This window comes from Lathyrus oleraceus, chromosome 6 (genome assembly GCF_024323335.1).
Source record: "Lathyrus oleraceus cultivar Zhongwan6 chromosome 6, CAAS_Psat_ZW6_1.0, whole genome shotgun sequence".
In the NCBI taxonomy this organism is placed as follows: Eukaryota; Viridiplantae; Streptophyta; class Magnoliopsida; order Fabales; family Fabaceae; genus Lathyrus; species Lathyrus oleraceus.
The window spans coordinates 435,595,469-435,615,051 of NC_066584.1; the positions used below are offsets into that span (position 1 = coordinate 435,595,469).

A 19,583-nucleotide genomic window follows, 5' to 3' on the forward strand; every position below is an offset into this window, starting at 1 on the left:
TTAGACAGCGCTTTTCAAAAAGCGTTGTCTAAGCCCCCTCCTTAGACAGCGCTTTTGCCTAAAGCGCTTTCTATTCCCCCCCTTAGACAGCGCTTTTTACAAAAGCGCTGTCTAAGGTATACGAAAATTTTTGAAGCTTTTGTTTTAAACCACATTTTTTCCAGGTTTATAAACCAGAATTTCTACCTGTTTTCAACCAGATTTTGACAGACAATTATCACATTTTATATATGCCATTTTGGCCTTTTTTCTACCAATTTTTGGCTAACAAATATATATATATATATATATATATATATATATATATACCAATTCAAACCAATTTTGCCTTAAATGTATCAAAATATATACAAATTTATGTACACATTTACAAGTCATTACATATACTACAAATGTACACATTAATTACACAAAGACTGAGATAGAGACTAAGTATGCCCTTAGTATCATCGGGAGATAAAGACTGAGATAGCTCCTCCTGAAAAATCAGATGAATACCGTATACTTGTCAAATATTTGTGTATAAAAATGTTATTCAATTAATGAAAAAATGTTATACTTACACATTTCTGGTATACGTGTAAAACTTCTTCTTGAGGAACTCCAGATTTTCCCACACGGGCTTCCTTCCACAAAACATGTGCAGGAAGAGATGTTTCTGAACTTTCCTCCTTCTGCAGCTACACATTAAGTCATACAATTTGATCAGATAAAACTAATATATGATGAACAAATTTGTTATCGCAATTTATAAATACTTACCATGGATTGTTCTAAGCGTCCATATCCGACACGTCCTTTTCGGTACGGATATGCGGGACTTGATGCTCTTTCCCGATTTGTAGCACTTATTCTTTGAAAAACCGGGTCTTGTCTTTTGGATTTGAAAGCTTCCCATTCTTCAGCCGATATCAAACTTTCATATTTTTTAGGAAGCTCCGCATCCACAAAATTACCATCCGCATCCTTAAGGAACTTGGATGATAAAAATGTCCGAAACCCTCTTAGAAGCTTTCCGGCCAATTTCATACAAAAACCTCTTCTTTCTTCTTCGATGTTAAAACATCGCTAAGAAAAACATACAGATTGATAGTTAGTATCGGTAATTGAAAAAACATAATTGATACCGTATAAATAAGAGCCAAATGCAGAATAATCAGTGTGTGTGTGTGTGTAAAGAGGTGTCAAATGATTAATTATAACAAATTATAGATTATTTGAGTATCAAATGATCTTGCATCCATTAATTGCAACATACATCTTGACATCTTGCAAAAAAAAACACTTTTTATTCCAGCAATGCTCTATCCTACTTACAGTTATGACTAGCCAGTGCCATCATGTGACAAGTGTAATTCCAGCAATGCTCAAAATGAAAGGGATACCTTTTCTCACAGAAAACTTATTATGGATTTGATTAACAATTGCCAAGCTAAACTGTGCATATCTACTCCAACCATAGGGCAAACTAGTTGAATCTGCGACATCCAAATACATGGACAAATAGTCCACATTGTTTCCTTTTGGGAAAATAAGCACACGCCTATCAAGGATACAACAAAGTTAGGGGGAGAAAGTCACTGAAATTGAGTAAGCATAACAGAGCATATTGAAAAAAGAAATTCATAAACCAATTTACTAAATCTCTAAGAAAAAATACCATTTATAAGTACCAACAACAAATACTTCTGAATAGAGCTTTTTTGTATTCAGCCTAGTAAAATTGTCAATTCTCCATGTGAATCTGGTTTGCGGGGGATCGACGACAGGCTGGCTCTCAACAGCATTGGCAGTTTCAGGTTGAGCTACAACTAATGATCATCACAAGAAACAAAAAGAACAATAACCCATCATGTCTGCAATTATCATAAAAACTAAAATATAAAGGGGGTGTATGGCATTGCTTAAACTAGCATATCAGACAAATGATCAACGCCTCGGTACTTAATAGGCTGGGGTTTTGGTTGTTGAGAGTAGCAGTTGTGAGGGGTAAGACGTATTTTGGATGGATCATTCAAGCCAAGTTGTTGAGCTACTCTATCCACCACATCATCGTACGTATAAAGCCTTGACCTAGAAACCAATTTACTTAAGAGTATAAGAACAAGGATGGAAAGTTAAGCATAATAGTATAAATTCTCACACCAGCTATCTTGTAAAATAGTTCCATATCATCAACTATCAAATATAGTAATTAACTCCATCAAGTTCCAAGATGCTTACATCTCCAAGGAGAAGTCGTCTTCCTTGGGTCTGTCCAGAGATCAAAAATGAACCACCTAAGAGCATAACAGATTGAGACTTTATTTTAGCTGTTAATTCTTAAAATATGAACATAATGAACTTCCAGATAACTTGCACATACAGGTATGCACAAGCCTGTGTACAGTGACCGTGAGCAAAGGTGCTTCAGATATTAAAAAAAAACAAGTAAATTTTTTGGAAGTTTTCATATTCACATCATCTAAAACAAAATAAACTACATATAGTAGGGCAAAAAATGAAAGAACCTGGCGATTATGAACATATTCTAAATATGATGGCACATCTGGATAGCGGACTTGTTGCTCATTATCCACCACTGAGGGAGCTTTCTGAAAGCATACAATGTCTCCATCCTCCAGCTACAAATAAAGAATCCAGTCAATATGCCAATAGAAGATTCAGTAACTCAATCAGAGAATCTGATTCATGTATTGTTTTTTCAATACTGGGAATCTATACATGGGAATTTGGATTCTCATTATTGGCAAAACCACTCCAAAAATATTCCCAATCTAAAGTGCTTCCATGACATTTTTCTGAACATGCTTACAATGCCATTCCAAGGGTGGTTTGCACTATTCTCAAGGAAGGGGAGTACTTTTAATTCATGAGTTGTTTAAACTACTTCGCCTTATATCTACTCACAGCCACACCGTTTCCACAAGCAGTAACTGACCGCAACTACCACCTCCCCAGAAATCTCCAGCTGCTAGAAATCAGCCACTCTGTTGCCAGCTGTAATCGACAGTGATCAGCCTTCAGCCAACCATGGCAACTGCCACCACCAGTCAACAGAATTTTATCATGCCCTGCCACTGTCGGAAGTTGACCAAAGCTAATCACTGAAATCTGACCACTCCAAGCAGTAAGCATCAGTCCCCCCATCCAGGATGTTTTGGACAACCAGAAATTGCAATCACCATTCCCATCTATGCTATAATCAAGATTTTCAAAAGCAAAATCAATTATGGACATACCTGGCTTGATCGGAATGTTACTTTCTTATCAATAGGTTCACACATGACATTTGGCTCAAACTTAATCTCCTGCACAAAAACATTTTGGTTAATTCACTAATTATACAACTCATACGAACAAAGTCTCATCCAGATCATAAACAAAAGATGCACTCCAGCAACTAATTTTCTATGGAAGATGACACGCTCAACCTGCTACGTTGCACTAAATGTAATGGTTAAAACACAAAAATAGAACAAAATGTAGATATATTATTAGGTTTTTATATTGGATCTAACTTATACTTGTAGAATCGGCTTGTAGAGCGAACGATGTCTCCCATTTAGAAAGTTATTATCAGGTTTTATCTCATTCAATGTGAGATTCATAAGGCACAACCCTTAGAACCACACAAAATCATGTATCGAAAATTGGCTTTTCTAATTTTAAGCATATGTGGATGAATCCTGCTTAAATTCTATATAGATTATGACTGAAATAAAGGAAATAGTACAAACCAACCTCATAAAGTACAATATCTTCTTCAGGATCATAACCAGCCATTTCATTTAGCCTTGTTAAGATTTCTGATGGCTTGCCAGTACCCTTCACAAAGAGTCTTCCAACATAGCTGACATTACAAGGAAACAAATCATGTGTCAATCCAGGTTCTACACATAAAATATGTAAAAACAAAATAAATAATTCAGTACCGAAGCTCCTCTTTTTCAGGATCATATAGCTTAAAGAAAAGTAATATATCATCTTTTGTCTTGTCAGGTGATGCAATGGGACATAAATCCTACAGAAAAGTATAGATTTTCAAAAAGATTGTGTTTGGATAATAATGTTTTGTGCTATTAAACAATATACAATATCCATAATGTATGTTACCATCCCCTTCTCCACCTCCAAAAACAACTTTAGTTCTGCATTGTGAACCTTGTTTGATACTTCTCTCAACTGTCCGACCTGCCAAAGCACTCTCAGAATTGAGCAATGACTAGACAAGAATTTGAAAGATCTGACCACTCCCAGAACAAAAAATACAAACCACAGGCCCAGAAAAATATGGAATATACATACAAATAAGTTGCACTTTTTTACTTTGAAGTACAAAACAATGAGCTAAAGATGGAATAATAAATAAAAGACAACGGAGAACCCACAACGCATAATCCACTTTACAAGCAATTCAATTACATGAAACAAAAGCTGAGAAAACAGTAAAACACAGTTCCTAAAAATAAGAGAATTTCCAAACGGATCAAAAGAACCATAAAACAATAAGTACCTTCCATGGGCTGGTGGTTGTTCTCAGGCAAATCAGCATGTGGCACGAGCACCTCCTCATCCTCTTGCTGCTACACAAAAGAAAATACATCACACCCTAGTTCGGATCCACCACGATAACAAAGCCCTAAAATCAAAACCCGAAGTGCACAGAAAAAGGAAAATTGCGACGAAGTAGAAATCAAATTGACCTAAAACCGTAAAGCAGTTAATCGCGAGTTATGAATAAGTAGGAGCAGAGATAGTAAGTAGGAGAGAGATTGGGGAAAGACGTACGTCAATGGGAGCGGACATCATGACGGTCATGGTGGCGGGTAATTGTCGGAGGAGAGAGAGGAATTATGAGAGAGAAAGGAGAGGGAGTTGTAGAGAGAGAGAGAGAGTGGTGAGGTGTTGAAGAATGAGATCACCAGAAGGTGGTTTTCAGAGAAGGGAGAAGCAAAGAGGTCTTTGGTTTTTATTTGGGGGTTTGGGCAATTGGGAGATTTCGTGTTCACCTGTGGGCCTTTTGGTTTTAATTTTTTTTTTAATTTAAAGACTTTAGACAGCGCTTTATCAAAAGCGCTGACTAAGGTCTATATTTAAAAGCGCTTTCTAAAAGCGCTGTCTAAGGGGGGGTCTTAGACAGCGCTTTTAGAAAGCGCTGTCTAAGACCCCCCCTTAGACAGCGCTTTCATTATTTTTTTGGAACATTTTCCGTGTTTTATTTTAATTTTAACCTTAGACAGCGCTTTCTTTTAAAAGCGCTGTCTAAGATGCGCTGTTAAAAGTCATTTTTGGCGTAGTGATTGTTCCTTGGTAGGTTTTTCCGATTCCGACTTTGCCGGTTGCAAATCGGATAGGAAGAGCACCAGTGGCACCTGTCACTTATTTTCAAACTCCTTGGTCAGTTGGCATAGCAAGAAACAGGTTTCTGTTGCTTTGTCAACCGCCGAAGCGGAATACGTTGCCGCCGGTAGTTGTTGTGCCCAAATCCTATGGATTAAGCAACAACTATTGGATTTTAACCTCAAACTTGAACGTATTCCCATTTTTTGTGACAATACAAGTGCCATTAACCTGACCAAGAATCCTGTGCTACATTCTCGCACCAAACATATCGAAATACGACACCACTTTCTTCGGGATCATGTAGAGAAAGGTGACATTGTGTTTGAACATGTCAATACTGAAAATCAACTAGCGGACATTTTCACAAAGCCGCTAGCCACTGAACCTTTCTTTCATATCCGCTGAGAACTTGGCATTCTCGATATTTCGGAAAGGGGACTATAATCTGCTGCTTTACCTTATTCCATATAAGACTTTAATCTTGTACCTCTAACCAATCTATGTTGTTGTAAGCACAAGTCTACCGTTCACTAAGTCACTCCGGCATTGAGGTGACACTGTTCCTCTCTTTCTCTCTCTGCAAAATCTCATGACTACAATAGTTATATCTCATAATGATGTTGTTTATATATATATATATATGATCTCTCTTTGGATGTTTATTGCTGTATGCTGTGTTAATTATGCATCAAACCTGTCATCGCATGTGGAAAATAGTGAAAAATTGAAATTTGGACTGTATGAGTCGACCGCAGCAGGGTTATGGTCGACGCAAGCAAATAAATTTCTGCATTTTCTCAAAAACCAAACAGTATGCGTCGACGCATACAGGGCTATGGTCGACGCATCGCTCGAAAATTTCGTTTTTCTGCAGAAAAATTCAAATCCTTTTTTTTTATACATTCCCATCCAAAAATCATCATTAATTGTGCATTTACATTCCATCATCTTTCAAACTACCCACTACTTTGTAACTTGCATCTCCTAGTGGCTATTGTTCTTTGATCTTCCATCTTCCCAAAACCCTAACCTTTCCACTATAAATTGGGAGAAACCTCTATCTAGCTGAATCACTCTCAAAACCCTTCTTAAACCTTCTCTCTATACCCAAACACTCTATTTCAAACTTGCTCAAATGGCTACCACATCACGCAGACCCTCCGGCAAGAGATCCCGAGAATCATCCGCCGCATCTCTACCCATATCTGCTGTATCACTCGTTCCACCCGCTCGCATCGAAGTCTTCAACAAAGACATCAGCAAAAGAGGCGTTGTGCAACAACATGCGTTCTACAAACTTACCGCTGAACGCATGCACCTTCCTGAAGTCCTGGCTCTGCTGCAGCATCAGGGCTTTATCAACTTCCTGGAATGTAACACCAAATACAGTGAAGACCTTGTTCGCGTGTTCTATGCCGGCATTCATGACAACTTTCACGGGCACAAGTTTCACTCTAGAATTGGTCCGACAAAGGTACCGCTTAAATCAAATATCTGGAACCAATATTTTGATATGTCTGTTGATGATGATGAAAACCCTTTACCTGAGGTCACTGACTCTCACCACGTAGCTGGCTATGAGTTTAAGAATGCATTGAATGACATGTTGAGACGACCCTATACTGATCAGTTTGTGAACAGTGATGCGTTCCCACGAACTGTCACTGCCGGCAAGCTGAAAGCCGGAGAAAGGATCCTACAGTGGGTTGTCTCACGAATCCTGCGCCCAAAGAAGGGAGGCCTCTCCAGAGTCGAACCGGCCGAGGTTCATCTGATTTACATTCTGAAAAATAAGATAAAAATCAACTGACCGTACTACATTGCCAGTAGAATGTTTGGGCTACGTGACTCCGGACGAGGAACGACGCTTGCCTACGGATCTTTCATTCAAGAGGTCCTGACTACAGCTAACGTTCATCATCCGTCTTTCAAGTACACTTCCATCTCATCTGACAAAGAGTTCAGTACAAAAACCATGTCTATGATGGGATATCTTTGGTGCAATGAGCGGAGGATGTATAAGTTTGTTCGGAGAGCAAATATTCCTGCAGATGATGATAGTGATGAAAGCGAAGACCAAGAAGATGAAGAAGAAAATGAAGAAGAAGAAGTCAAGCACGATGTGGATCACAATGGTGGAGATGATGATCCTCCACCCGTTGACACTCAAGACTACTCGGACTCCGCTTGGGCTCAGCAGTCGCATTCAAATGAAGAAGATGCTCCACGCTGGGGTGGCTGGGGTGAATGGCAACACAAGGGATGGTCAACTCAGCGTCAATTTTACCAGCCATATTACCAAGATGAGGAAGAATCTCCTCCGTCCCCTCCACAACAAGCTGATTCTTCAGAACTGTTGGATATGATGCATAATATGCAGATAGCTCAACAGTCCTTCATGCAAGCTCAAGATGAGCGCTATGCTCATATCAACGAGCAAATTCAAGCCCAAAATGCGCGTCTCGACTCCTTCTCTACAAGCATGAATGACCGGTTTGCAACCTTTTCGACTTCATTTGAACTTCAAGAAAAGTCAATCGACGAGAGTCTCAAGCATCTGAACGGTGTCACCGAATACCTATCATCTCTGGCTGACCCTTACAAAAACCCGGGAATTTGTTATCATCCAGGACACCGCCACTAGGACATAGACATTCACATGCATTATGTAGTTTGACTGTTATTTTGAATGAATCTCTATGTTTTACTTGTTTTCCTTATAAATGACTATTGCTCAGAAATGACATTGGTGTGTTACTATTATCTGTTTATGTTATTTCCTGTGAAATTTCCTTGATATCTTGAAAAATCACTCTGTCTCTCTTTTTGATGTTGTCAAAGGGGGAGAAAGGTGCACAAAGCAGGCAGACAAAAATGCCCACAACTAACAGTAGCTTTCTGCAGATAGCCTTAGATTACAAAAGAAAGGGGGAGTGTGGAAAATGTGTCAATATCACATGTTGTTCGTCATGCTGAATTATACAGGTTGTCATCATCAAAAAGGGGGAGTATGTAAAGACAAAGAGTCAGACAACATACGATCGCAAGTTTCGATGATGACAAAAGACCATCATGCACGTCTACAAACAAATGAAACACATCATCCACCATATCCTTTTCTACGTTTGTCTAAATCTATTATAATGATCAAAAACATATGTGGACAAAGTGTAATCATGACGAAATGCATGAAAATCACAAAACACAGTTTTTATGCAAATTTGAAGGCTTTGAGTCGACCATAGGGGTCAGCTCAAAGCTCACGGGTCAGCGCGAAGCTCAACCCAACTGAAGATGGTCAGCGCATGATGCCTTGCGTCGACCATAAGGGTCGGCGCATACCTCACGGGTCAGCGCAAAACTCCTTTGAGTCGACCATAAGTCAGCGCTTAGCATAATGATGCTATCCTGGCTCATCGCATGGAACAATGGGTCGACCATAGGGGTCGGCGCATCACTCACGGCTCAGCGCACGCCGACCTATGGTCGACCGCTCGCGCGCAAACTCAGTTTTTTGAGTTATTTTCAACTGTTTGAAATTCTGTTATGTTTGATTGGTTTGTCAGTTACTATATATAGAAGTTAAAACACTTCTATTAACTAACATTTGTCAATTTGAATTCAAGTGTTCAAGGAAACAAGAAAGAGTGAAATAGGTGTCCAAGATTCATCATCTTCATCTTCAACATCTCACAACACATCAACTACACACAACCATTTTTGATGTGCTTCGTGTTCGGTTAAAGGTGATAAGGTTCGAAGCTGTGATCGAAGAATCCAGTTCGGGTTGAAGCTTGTGGCAGGTTCTTTCTTGAATAAAACCGTTAGGGTTTTGTCCTCCAATACGGGTTTGTGTTTGGGGGTTTTTGGACAATCGTTCTTCAATATTCAGCCGAGCGAAGGTGATTGAGAAGAGGAAAGTCTTCATCAGTCTAGTAGCGGATTCGGTGGCATTGAAGTGAAGGATTCGGGTTCGACTCGTTGTGTTTGAGATCAGCCGGGCCGAGGGTTTGAAGAATGGAAGATTCTTCAACAAAGGGGCTGGAATCGGAGGTCTAGCATCAACGATCGAAGGTCTTGATTCATCTTGAATCAAGGAGCAAGGATAGGAAGCATCATTCAACACATTGGAAGTTCTGTTGTTTACATGCTTTGCAATCCTTGTATAAACAATTAAATTTCACAGGTGATATCTAATTAATCATCTCAATTCTATTTTTAGAATTGAGGGCAGACGTACCCCGAAGCGAGGACGGCGGGGGAACTGCCTCATCAAATCTGCGTCTTCTTTAATTTTCTGCATAATCTGTTTTTCAACTTAAAAATTAAGTGATTTTAGTTTAAGCAATTTTACCAAACGTTGATATAAGTTGAGTAAGAGATTAAAACTGTTGTTTGAATACAAAGTACAATAGTGTATTGTACTAGATAAATTTGAATTACTTACTCAACTCAAATATCTCTTGGAGTGTATGCACACCAAGTGTTTGTGAATTCGCATAAGCCAAAGTTGTCTTAAGTTTACGTTCAGTTTAATTTGGTATTTTGTATCATTGGAACTAGGCTTGCTAGTTAGTGAATTATATCATTGATTGTGCAATTGGTGTAGTGACTTGTATTTCAATTTATCTCTTATCCATTAGCTTAACGCATATCCGGTTTTCCAATAACGGTTCGTTTTAGACTAAAATTTTTCCTCGGCCGCTTCCGCATTTAAAACAAATTTTCAAAACCAATTTCCTTCAAATTGGTAGCGCCAACTCAAGTTTTTAATTGGGATCTATTCAACCCCCCCTTCTAGATCCGTGCCATAGTCTAACAAAAGGAACAACAGCAGCATCATATTCAATACACAAACCATTGTAATTCACATCAGGAGCAGCTAACTGCCTTAAGGTTCTATTATCAACCATTGTCAAAAACAAACACAATGAAGGAAAACGATTAAAATAAATTTAGAAAAATAAACTAACACCGGAATTAATCTAATAACGTCATTTAAAATTTTTGAGAATTTTTTCGGAATTTTCTAAAACTATCAAAACAGAAAAAAAATCATAAAAAATAGAAAAATAAGGAATTTTGATTTTTTAGGGTGTCGTCCATTATTTAGTTCCTAAATAGAGGCTTTTGATCCTCGATTTTTTTCTAATAAATCGACAAAAAATCGGAATAATCTGACACGATTTTCCTAAAAACAGATTTTTTTCCTAAACCGCAAAAACACCCGAACGCAAGTTGGACGAAACTGCGAGGAAACTAGGACCTATACGCTTAGACACTAAACCTATGACTCTAAAAACGATTAAAAGAAACAAGAATCCCCGGCAACGGCGCCAATTTGATCCGCTGTCGCGCGCGGATCAAAACGAGTAATTTTGTAAAAACGTAATACAGCGACAATTAAACTCGGATATCGTCTCAAGGATTCTTGTTTGTAATAATTAAACGTAATGGGGGGGGGGGGGTTGATTTGGTGTTCAATTACAAAAATGCAGAAAATAAGTGATTATTTGAATAAGCTGAAACGAATCAACCCACTATATCATCTTCCGACTTATCATTGATCCCTATAAAATTCCAATTCCCTAAACGAGTCTGATCCTATTCGATTACAAAAGCTACTGACAAGCGCAATAACAATTATACGAAGTATGCCCCTGAATTCCGAGTAAAGCAAACAGATTAAAACTATTGCGAATTAAGCAAACGCAATATGATCGAACGCGATAATGCAAAAGCTACACTAATCACGAAATTGATTCAAAAGCAGACAACAATCAAATTAAAGAATTCTATCATGTAAAAACAATTAAATTAAGCAAGTAATTGTGATTATAGATATAATTCAAAGGAACAGATTAATGGAAAATTATAAAAGAACCTCAAAGTGGCATCCGATTACAGTGAATTGATTCTTGGGAAATTAGTTCTCCATAATCATTCTTTGCAAGCTCTCAAATTCGTACCTGAATAGTGATTTTCCCCTTCCATTCCTAATGGTGTACGGCTGCTAGACCTAGGGGAAAACAAAGACCCATTTTACAACTCAACTGGGTCGACCCAGCCCACTACAAATGACCCAACAAAAATACAAATAAAATTCTGCTGCTGTAACTTGAAACAAAATTCTGGAATTTTGAGCTCCGAATCTGACTTCGACTCCAACATGAAAGTCGTAGCTCTCTCTCTTAGCTTTCCGGCGATTTTTAGAACGCCTCAAACGGATTTCCGGAACTCCAGTTATGATCGTTTCCGCGCAGACTGCTAAAGCTGAAAAATAAGTGCGAAAATTAAATTAAACTAAAAATAAAATAAAATATGAAAACATAATAAAATATAAAAATGAACAAAATAAAATAAAGAAATGCCTAAGTAAAAAGTAGGAGAATTGTGCATAAATATGCACTTATCACTATCATAGTCGATTTATATACTCAATTAGACATCATCTAATCAATTAGACAGTTGCAAAAGGTCTCCTAATTAACTAGATAGGCCTTAAAAACATTTATAGCTGATTTTGTTAAGTAAAAGAGAGGATTTAAAAGTGTTTTAAATGTGTGTGTCCTACTTTCATGATACTTAGGTAACTCAGATAGACACGACCATGTGGCCTTTCACACTTCCTATGTTTCACAATTCTGAAGCTTTCAAGTTCCTTTGCCATATATACCGGTCATATAAGCGCTTCACTGGAACCTTGAATCTTCAACTAATCAAACTTGAACAGATATCACCACCGACTTAAACATTTATCATCGTTTTCGTCATCAAAACATCAAGAAGGTTTTCAACATCAGGATCATGAACTTTATACCTGGAAGCACATAGATCCATATTCTCCTCCTTTTTGATGATGATAACACATCTATCAGTGAGGTGGTAAAAGAGAAACAAATAGATAATTTTTTTAAGTGGTTAAACTTCCCCTCACGTGAGTGGGGAGTATACTCTACTCCCCATGAGAATATACTTCTCTCCTTTTATCATAATCAAAAGTTGACATAAACAAACATAACACATAGATTATATATCATCATTTAGAGAAAGGGAGGAATGTCGTGCCGCGAAAAGTATAGAGTCGCCACCGAACTTTATTTATTTCAAAGGAAAGGGAAAATATCAATAAAACACAAAAATAAAGACGGTCATCGTAACCAAATTCGGATTTGGAAGTCTATTATGCAAGAGGAAGGTATTAGCACCCATCGCATTTGCATATATACATGCGTTTGTGATTGAGTTATCATTATGATTGTTTGATGTTATAAATGAACATGTGATTGTTTGGTTATGCGGGTGAATGATGAATACATGTGTTCTTGTTTGATGATTATGTGTTGGTGATTCTACCAGTGCTATATTTTGCACCATTAATTTATTTGAGTGTATTCTCACCCCTTTTTATTTGTTCTTGCACATGCACTCATCTGGGATACAAATGATCAGATGCAAGAGTAGATGTTTAAGGCTAGACGATGGCGTTGTGCCTCTTTAGTTATTCATCATTCAGTTCTTAGTGGAGTAGCTCTGATATGTAACACTTGGGAACATGTTATTCTATGTTTTCTTTTATTGCATGTCCTAATTCTTTTGAGGATTATTGGACCACTTTCTCATTTGTTGTTGTTGAGATTTATATGTTAACCTGATTGGTTTTCTGCTGCTTATTTCTGAAAGTTTTATTGTGGTTCTTTTATGCTTTGATGAAACATGCATGACATTATATTTATTGAGTTATATTGAATTATTTAATTAAATCCTGAGTCTGGGAAATAGGATGTTACATGGACTATATTAAAATACATGCATACAATAAAGAGTATGAAAACTTGAAGGAGTTTCCGAGGTGTAGGGAGTCATGCTACAAGCAGGCAGACAATGATGTTGAAGATGATGATGGTGTAACTAGAAAGGGTGTTCCTTCTAAGGTGATGTGGTATCTACCAATAATTCAAAGGTTCAAGAAACTTTTTGCTAATGTAAATTACACAACGAATACTAGATGGCATGCAGATGAAAGAGTATGTGATGGAAAAAATTGTCATGTAGTTGATTCATTGCAATGGAAGAAAATTGATTTGTTGCTTTCATATTTTACCCTTGAGCCAAGGAACCTTAGGTTTGAACTTTCCACCAACATAATGAACCTATTCGGTAATTTGAGTACTAACCATACTTCATGACATGTTCTTCTAATAATTTATAACCTATCTTCGTGGTTGTGCATGAAGCACAAATATATAATGTTATTAAGGATGATTTTGGATCCAAAACAATCAGAAAATGAAATAGATGTTTATTTAACACCATTGATTGAAGATTTAAGACTTTTGTGGGAGGAAGGCGTTGCTTTTTATGACGCATATACATGTGATAACTTTAAGCTGTGTGCTATGTTGTTTTTCACAATCAATGAATTTTCTGCGTATAATAATATGTTTAGATACAATATCAAGGGACATAAAATGTGTCCTACATATAAAGATGATACACTCTTTCACCAATTACAAAATGGAAAAAAGGTTGTTTACCTTAGGCATCAAAAATTTCTAAGACCTAATCATCCATATCGTAGATTACAGAAGGCTTTTAATGGAAAACAAAAGTTTGATATCTCTCCAAAGCCTTTATTTGGGAAGGAATTTTATTAAAGACAACGACATATTAATGTTGTCTTTGGAAAGAAACAAAAAGGGCCCGTGGAGAAATATATTTGGAAAAAGAGGCCGCTGTTCTTTGATCTTGCATATTGGTCTAGTCTCGATGTAAGACATTATCTTGATGTGATGCATGTGGAGAAAAATGTATGTGATAGTTTGATTGGAACACTTCGCAATATTAAAGGAAAAAAGATACTAAGAAATCCGTTAAGATATGGTGATGATGGATATACGAAAAGAGTTAGCCCCAAAAGATATAGGAAATATAACATATTTTCCCCCAAAATGCCACACTCTGTCTAAAAAAGAAAAAAAATTGAGATTACACTACGCCAAAAACTGGAATAGACAGCGCACCTTAGAGGGCGCTTTATTACAAAAGCGCCCTCGAAAGTGAAGCGAAAAATAAGGAGCAATAGACAACGCACTTTAGAGGGCGCTTTTGTAACAAAGCGCCCTCTAAGGTGAAGCGAAAAAATAAGGAGGAGATAGAGGGACAACAATACATGGCGCTTTTTAGAAAGCGCCCTCTAAGGTTACCCTTAGAGGGCGCTTTTAATAAAGCGCTGTTATAAGTCCACGTGCATTTCCAGCTTATAAAGCGCTTCTGGAAAGCCTTAGAGAGCGCTTTCATAAGCGCCCTCTTAGGCCCCCTTTAGAGGGCGCTTTTTTTCCACAAGCGCCCTCTAAGGTGAAACGAAAAAATAAGGAGGAGATAGAGGGACAACAATACATGGTGCTTTTTAGAAAGCGCCCTCTAAGGTTACCCTTAGAGGGCGCTTTTAATAAAGCGCTGTTATAAGTCCACGTGCATTTCCAGCTTATAAAGCGCTTCTGGAAAGCCTTAGAGAGCACTTTCATAAGCGCCCTCTTAGGCCCCCTTTAGAGGGCGCTTTTTTTCCACAAGCGCCCTCTAATGTCCCCTTTAGTAAACATTAAAATTATAACATACTGCGCGTTTTGTTATTTCACTATCTGTTATTAGCGTTCTTTTTCACGTTAGGGTTCTGAGGCGTTTTCCTTCCACCTCTGTTAGATCTACATGCGCGTTTCCTCCTTCTACCAATCAAAGGTACACGCTTTTCCCAATTTCTGTTTTATGTTATTGCTTTGTTTTAGCTTTGCCCAATTTCTGTTTTACCTTATTACTGCGCGTTTCCTCCTTCTACGTTTGTTTCGACCATGATAGCGGATGCAATAGGAAATTGACGGTTGGTTTTTAGTGACCATGATAGCGGATGTAATGGGTTATACGACCTATGAACATATGATTTTGTGTCAACACCAGTATCATTAGAAACCTAGGTCCGAATGTGTTTGAACTCTTCTGAAATTGTTTTTTGTTTATTCTAATTAGTAATGGATAATACATGGATGTCTTCCAATCGATTGTCGAGAGAGTACGAGAATGGGGTATCAAAATTCGTTAAGTTTGCCGTTGCGCACGCCGAAGACCCCAGTAGAATGATATGTCCTTGCTTGGGTTGTTGTTATGGGAAACGGGTTGACGCAGTTCAGTTGACATCGCATCTAATGAGGCATGGAATTGATCGAAGTTATACATGTTGGAATTTGCATGGTGAGAAAAGTAACGATAATGTTGAACCGGGGGATAGTACGACCTATGCCTCAAACTATAGTGGCGCAGATACATACGATTTTGATCGAGTTGAAGAGATTGCAGAAGCACTTGAAGGAGATCTTAAGGATTGTCCCGAAATGTTTGAGAGGTTGGTAAGTGATGTAGAGAAACCTTTGTATGATGGTTGCACTAAATTCACAAGATTGTCTGCGGTATTAAAGTTGTACAACTTAAAGGCGGGCAATGGGTGGTCGGATAAAAGTTTCACAGAGTTATTAGCCATTTTGAAAGATATGCTTCCTGAGGATAATGTTCTTCCCAATCGAACATATGAGACCAAAAAGATGTTGTGCTCTATTGGCATGAGCTATGATAAGATACATGCATGTCCAAACGATTGCGTTTTGTTTCAAAATGAGTATGCATCGTTAAATGAGTGTCCTAAATGCCGTGTCTCGCGATATAAGAACAAGTTGTCTCCAGCAAAAGTCTTGTGGTATTTTCCTGTTATTCCGAGATTTAGACGCATGTTTCGTAGTGAAACCGATTCAAGACACTTGACCTGGCATGCAGATGAAAGAATTATAGATGGAAAGTATCGACATCCGGCAGATTCACCACAGTGGTTGAAAATTGATAATGATTATCCTGAATTTGGAGAAGAATCAAGAAACCTTCGCTTGGCATTATCTACTGATGGAATGAACCCACACGGTATCCAGAGTATCTCACACAGTACATGGCCTGTGATTATTATGATTTATAACCTACCTCCATGGCTATGTATGAAGCGTAAGTACATGATGTTGTCTATGTTGATTTCTGGACCTAAACAACCAGGGAATGACATAGACGTGTACTTGAAGCCCTTAATCGAAGATTTAAAGATTTTGTGGGAGACCGGTGTGGAGGTTTATGATGGATATAGGAAAGAAAGTTTCAACTTGAGGGCGATGTTGTTTGGCACAATTAATGATTTTCCAGCATACGGAAATCTATCAGGGTATAGCATAAAAGGTCAATGTGCGTGTCCTATTTGTGAAGATAAAACAGATTGGAAGCGCTTGGAGTTTGGTCAGAAGAATGTCTTTCTCGGTCATCGGAGATTCTTAAATTCAAATCATCACTACCGTGGATGGAGAAAGGCGTTCAATGGAGAGACAGAACAAGGCAGAGCTCCACCTATATTGACGGGTGATCAAATTTTTGAAAAGGTGAAAGATTTGGATACTCAGTTTGGCAAGCCTTTTGCCCACACACTTGTCAAAAGTGGGTGGAAGAAGAGGTCAGTTTTTTTTGAATTGCCGTATTGGAAGTCCTTGTATGTGAGACATTTTCTTGATGTTATGCATATTGAAAAAAATGTATTTGAAAGTGTTATTGGCACGTTACTCAATATACAAGGAAAGTCTAAGGATGGCCTTAAGGCAAGAAAGGACTTGATAGCGATGGGAATAAGAACTGAATTAGGACCCTTGAAGAAAGGAAAACGAACATATCTACCTCCTGCTGCTTATACTCTATCTAGAAAGGAGAAAAAAACATTGTGTAAGTTTCTAAGTGAAGTTAAAGTTCCAGAAGGGTACTCTTCAGATATTAGAAGACTTGTGTCTATGAAAGACCTCAAGTTAAAGAGTTTAAAGACCCATGATTGCCATATTATAATGGAACATTTTCTCCCAATAGGTATACGTTCTATTCTTCCAGAAAAAGTAAGAAGCTCTATAACTAAGTTGTGTTCTTTCTTCAAGTCAATTTGCAGTAAGGTGATCAATCCTGCGATCTTACCAATGTTGCAAAAAGAAATCGTTATTACTTTGTGTAAGCTTGAAATGTTTTTTCCTCCATCATTTTTTGACATAATGGTACATCTAGTTGTTCATCTTGTGAAAGAGACACAATTGTGTGGACCAGCTTATATGAGATGGATGTACCCTGTTGAACGTTATATGAAAATATTAAAAGGGTACGTGAAGAACCGAAGTCGACCAGAAGGTTGTATGGTTGAAAGATACATTGTTGAAGAAGCGATTGAGTTTTGTACTGAATATTTGTCTAATGTTCAGTCAATCGGACTCCCCAAGTCTCAGCTTGTCGAAAAGAAAGAAGGAAAAAATCTAATTGGAAATAAAATCGTGGCAGTATCAAGGGTCGAACGGGATCAAGTGCATTTGTATGTTCTGCACAATGAGAATGAGGTTGAGCCGTATGTTGAAATTCACAAGGATGTTCTCCGAGGTTTAAATCCTAATAGAAATGAAAATTGGATAGTACGAGAGCACAATCGATGTTTTATACCTTGGTTTAAGGATCATATTTATTCAAAGTATTATTCAGATCCCGCTTCAATAACAGAAAGGTTGAGATGCTTAGCATATGGTCCAAGTTTCCATGTTTTTTCTTATAGCGCATACGCGATTAATGGATACACATTTTATACCAAAGAACAAGATGATAAAAGTACTATGCAGAATAGTGGTGTCACCGTGGTAGCTGAAGCAATGCACATATCAAGTGTGAAGGACTTAAACCCCAAATTTGCAAATCTGTCGTATTTTGGTGTTATCGAGCGCATTTGGGTGTTTGATTATGAGAAGTTTCAGATTCCTATATTTGGTTGCAAGTGGGTTGAAAATAATAACGACATTCGAATGGATAAGTCAGGATTTTTGCAAGTGGATCTTAATAGGGTGGGATACAAAGATGAGTCTTTTATTCTAGCCTCTCAAGCTAGACAAGTGTTCTATGTCAATGATCCGAAAAGTACGAAATGGTCTATAGTTCTTTTTTCCAACAAAGTAATTGATGAAAACACTGGAGATCAAGGTGATATTGATGTTGAGATTGAATCGTTTACCAGAAATGATCAAGATGAGAATATTATATCAAATGATTCATATATTAGAAATGATCATAATGAGGGTATTTGGATCAATCCAACCGTCCGTGTTGTTAAGGGACATGTAGAACATATTCCAACCAAGAAAAGAAAGAGAACTTAGTGAAAAAGGTACAGGTCAAATGATTTTAATTGTTTTCTTTATTACAGGTAAAATGACTTTTATGATTTTAATTGTTTTTACATTTGTCATCTGATTTTAATTGTTTTCTTTATTACAGGTAAAATGGCTATTATGAAGTCAATCATTCGTGCAAGAGACAAGGGTGTAAAATTTGAAGTACATTGGAGTGCTGAAGACCAACTAATTTTTTTTCATCAGGCTTGTGTCTCAATAAAGGATGGGTATCTACCTAAAGTTACTTTTGTAGTGGTCCAAAAGAGACATCACACCCGTCTCTTTCCTGTCAACCCGAAAGAGACCGATAGAAGTGGAAATATTATGCCAGGTTTTTTCAATATATTTCTCAACGCAGCTGGTATATATTATCATTTGAATTTATCACTTTTTGCTGATTTTGTTGTTCTAAATTGTCAAAGGAACCGTGGTAGACACCAGCATTTGTCACCCTAAGGAATTTGATTTTTACCTTAACAACCATGCAGGAATTCAGGTAATATTAGCTATGTCATTTAACTTTATGCCATTGTTTACTATTTGTTGCTCAATCGCCTTTTGACAGTTCTGTGTTATTTGCATTTGGACGTGTTCTTTTTGCAGGGGACTAGTCGACCAACGCATTATCATGTGCTGTATGATGAAAATAAATTCACTGCAGACCAGCTACAGAGTTTGACCAATAACTTGTCCATTCAGTTATGCGAGGTGTACTCGATCTGTCTCAATAGGTTTGTTACTCGATTCCCTTTGCTTGTTTTTGTTTTAGGCTATACAAAACTTTAGTTTAACAAAAATGTTATCTTGTATGCAGTTCCTCCTGCCTATTATGCACACTTGCTATTATTCATCATGGGTGGATGGGCGTTATTTTGTTTAGTATTGGTTAGAACTACTAGACAGCTTTTGGATACAGTGGTCACTGGGTGTTGGTTGCTATGGATCTTTCGAGACTAATAGTGTATATTGTTG

At 37.6% G+C, this 19,583-nt stretch overlaps 1 protein-coding gene across 3 annotated transcripts; it reads right to left on the reverse strand.

Moving 5' to 3' along the window:
• Positions 1 to 1,316: 1,316 nt before the first annotated feature.
• LOC127092344 (ubiquitin C-terminal hydrolase 12) lies at positions 1,317 to 5,012 on the reverse strand. 3 transcript variants are annotated; one of them, XM_051031199.1, is made up of 4 exons: positions 4,792 to 5,012; positions 4,517 to 4,583; positions 1,661 to 1,811; positions 1,317 to 1,543 (listed from the first exon to the last, which is right to left on the reverse strand). In XM_051031199.1, exons 1-4 carry the CDS (start codon positions 4,819 to 4,821, stop codon positions 1,339 to 1,341), a joined length of 453 nt encoding a protein of 150 aa, XP_050887156.1. In that variant the 5' UTR covers positions 4,822 to 5,012; the 3' UTR covers positions 1,317 to 1,338. The 3 variants fall into 3 exon arrangements, with proteins under 3 accessions (XP_050887156.1, XP_050887155.1, XP_050887157.1); XM_051031198.1 differs by having other exon boundaries at positions 4,517 to 4,586; XM_051031200.1 differs by having other exon boundaries at positions 4,517 to 4,642; positions 4,792 to 4,859.
• Between the last annotated feature and the right edge of the window lie 14,571 nt (positions 5,013 to 19,583).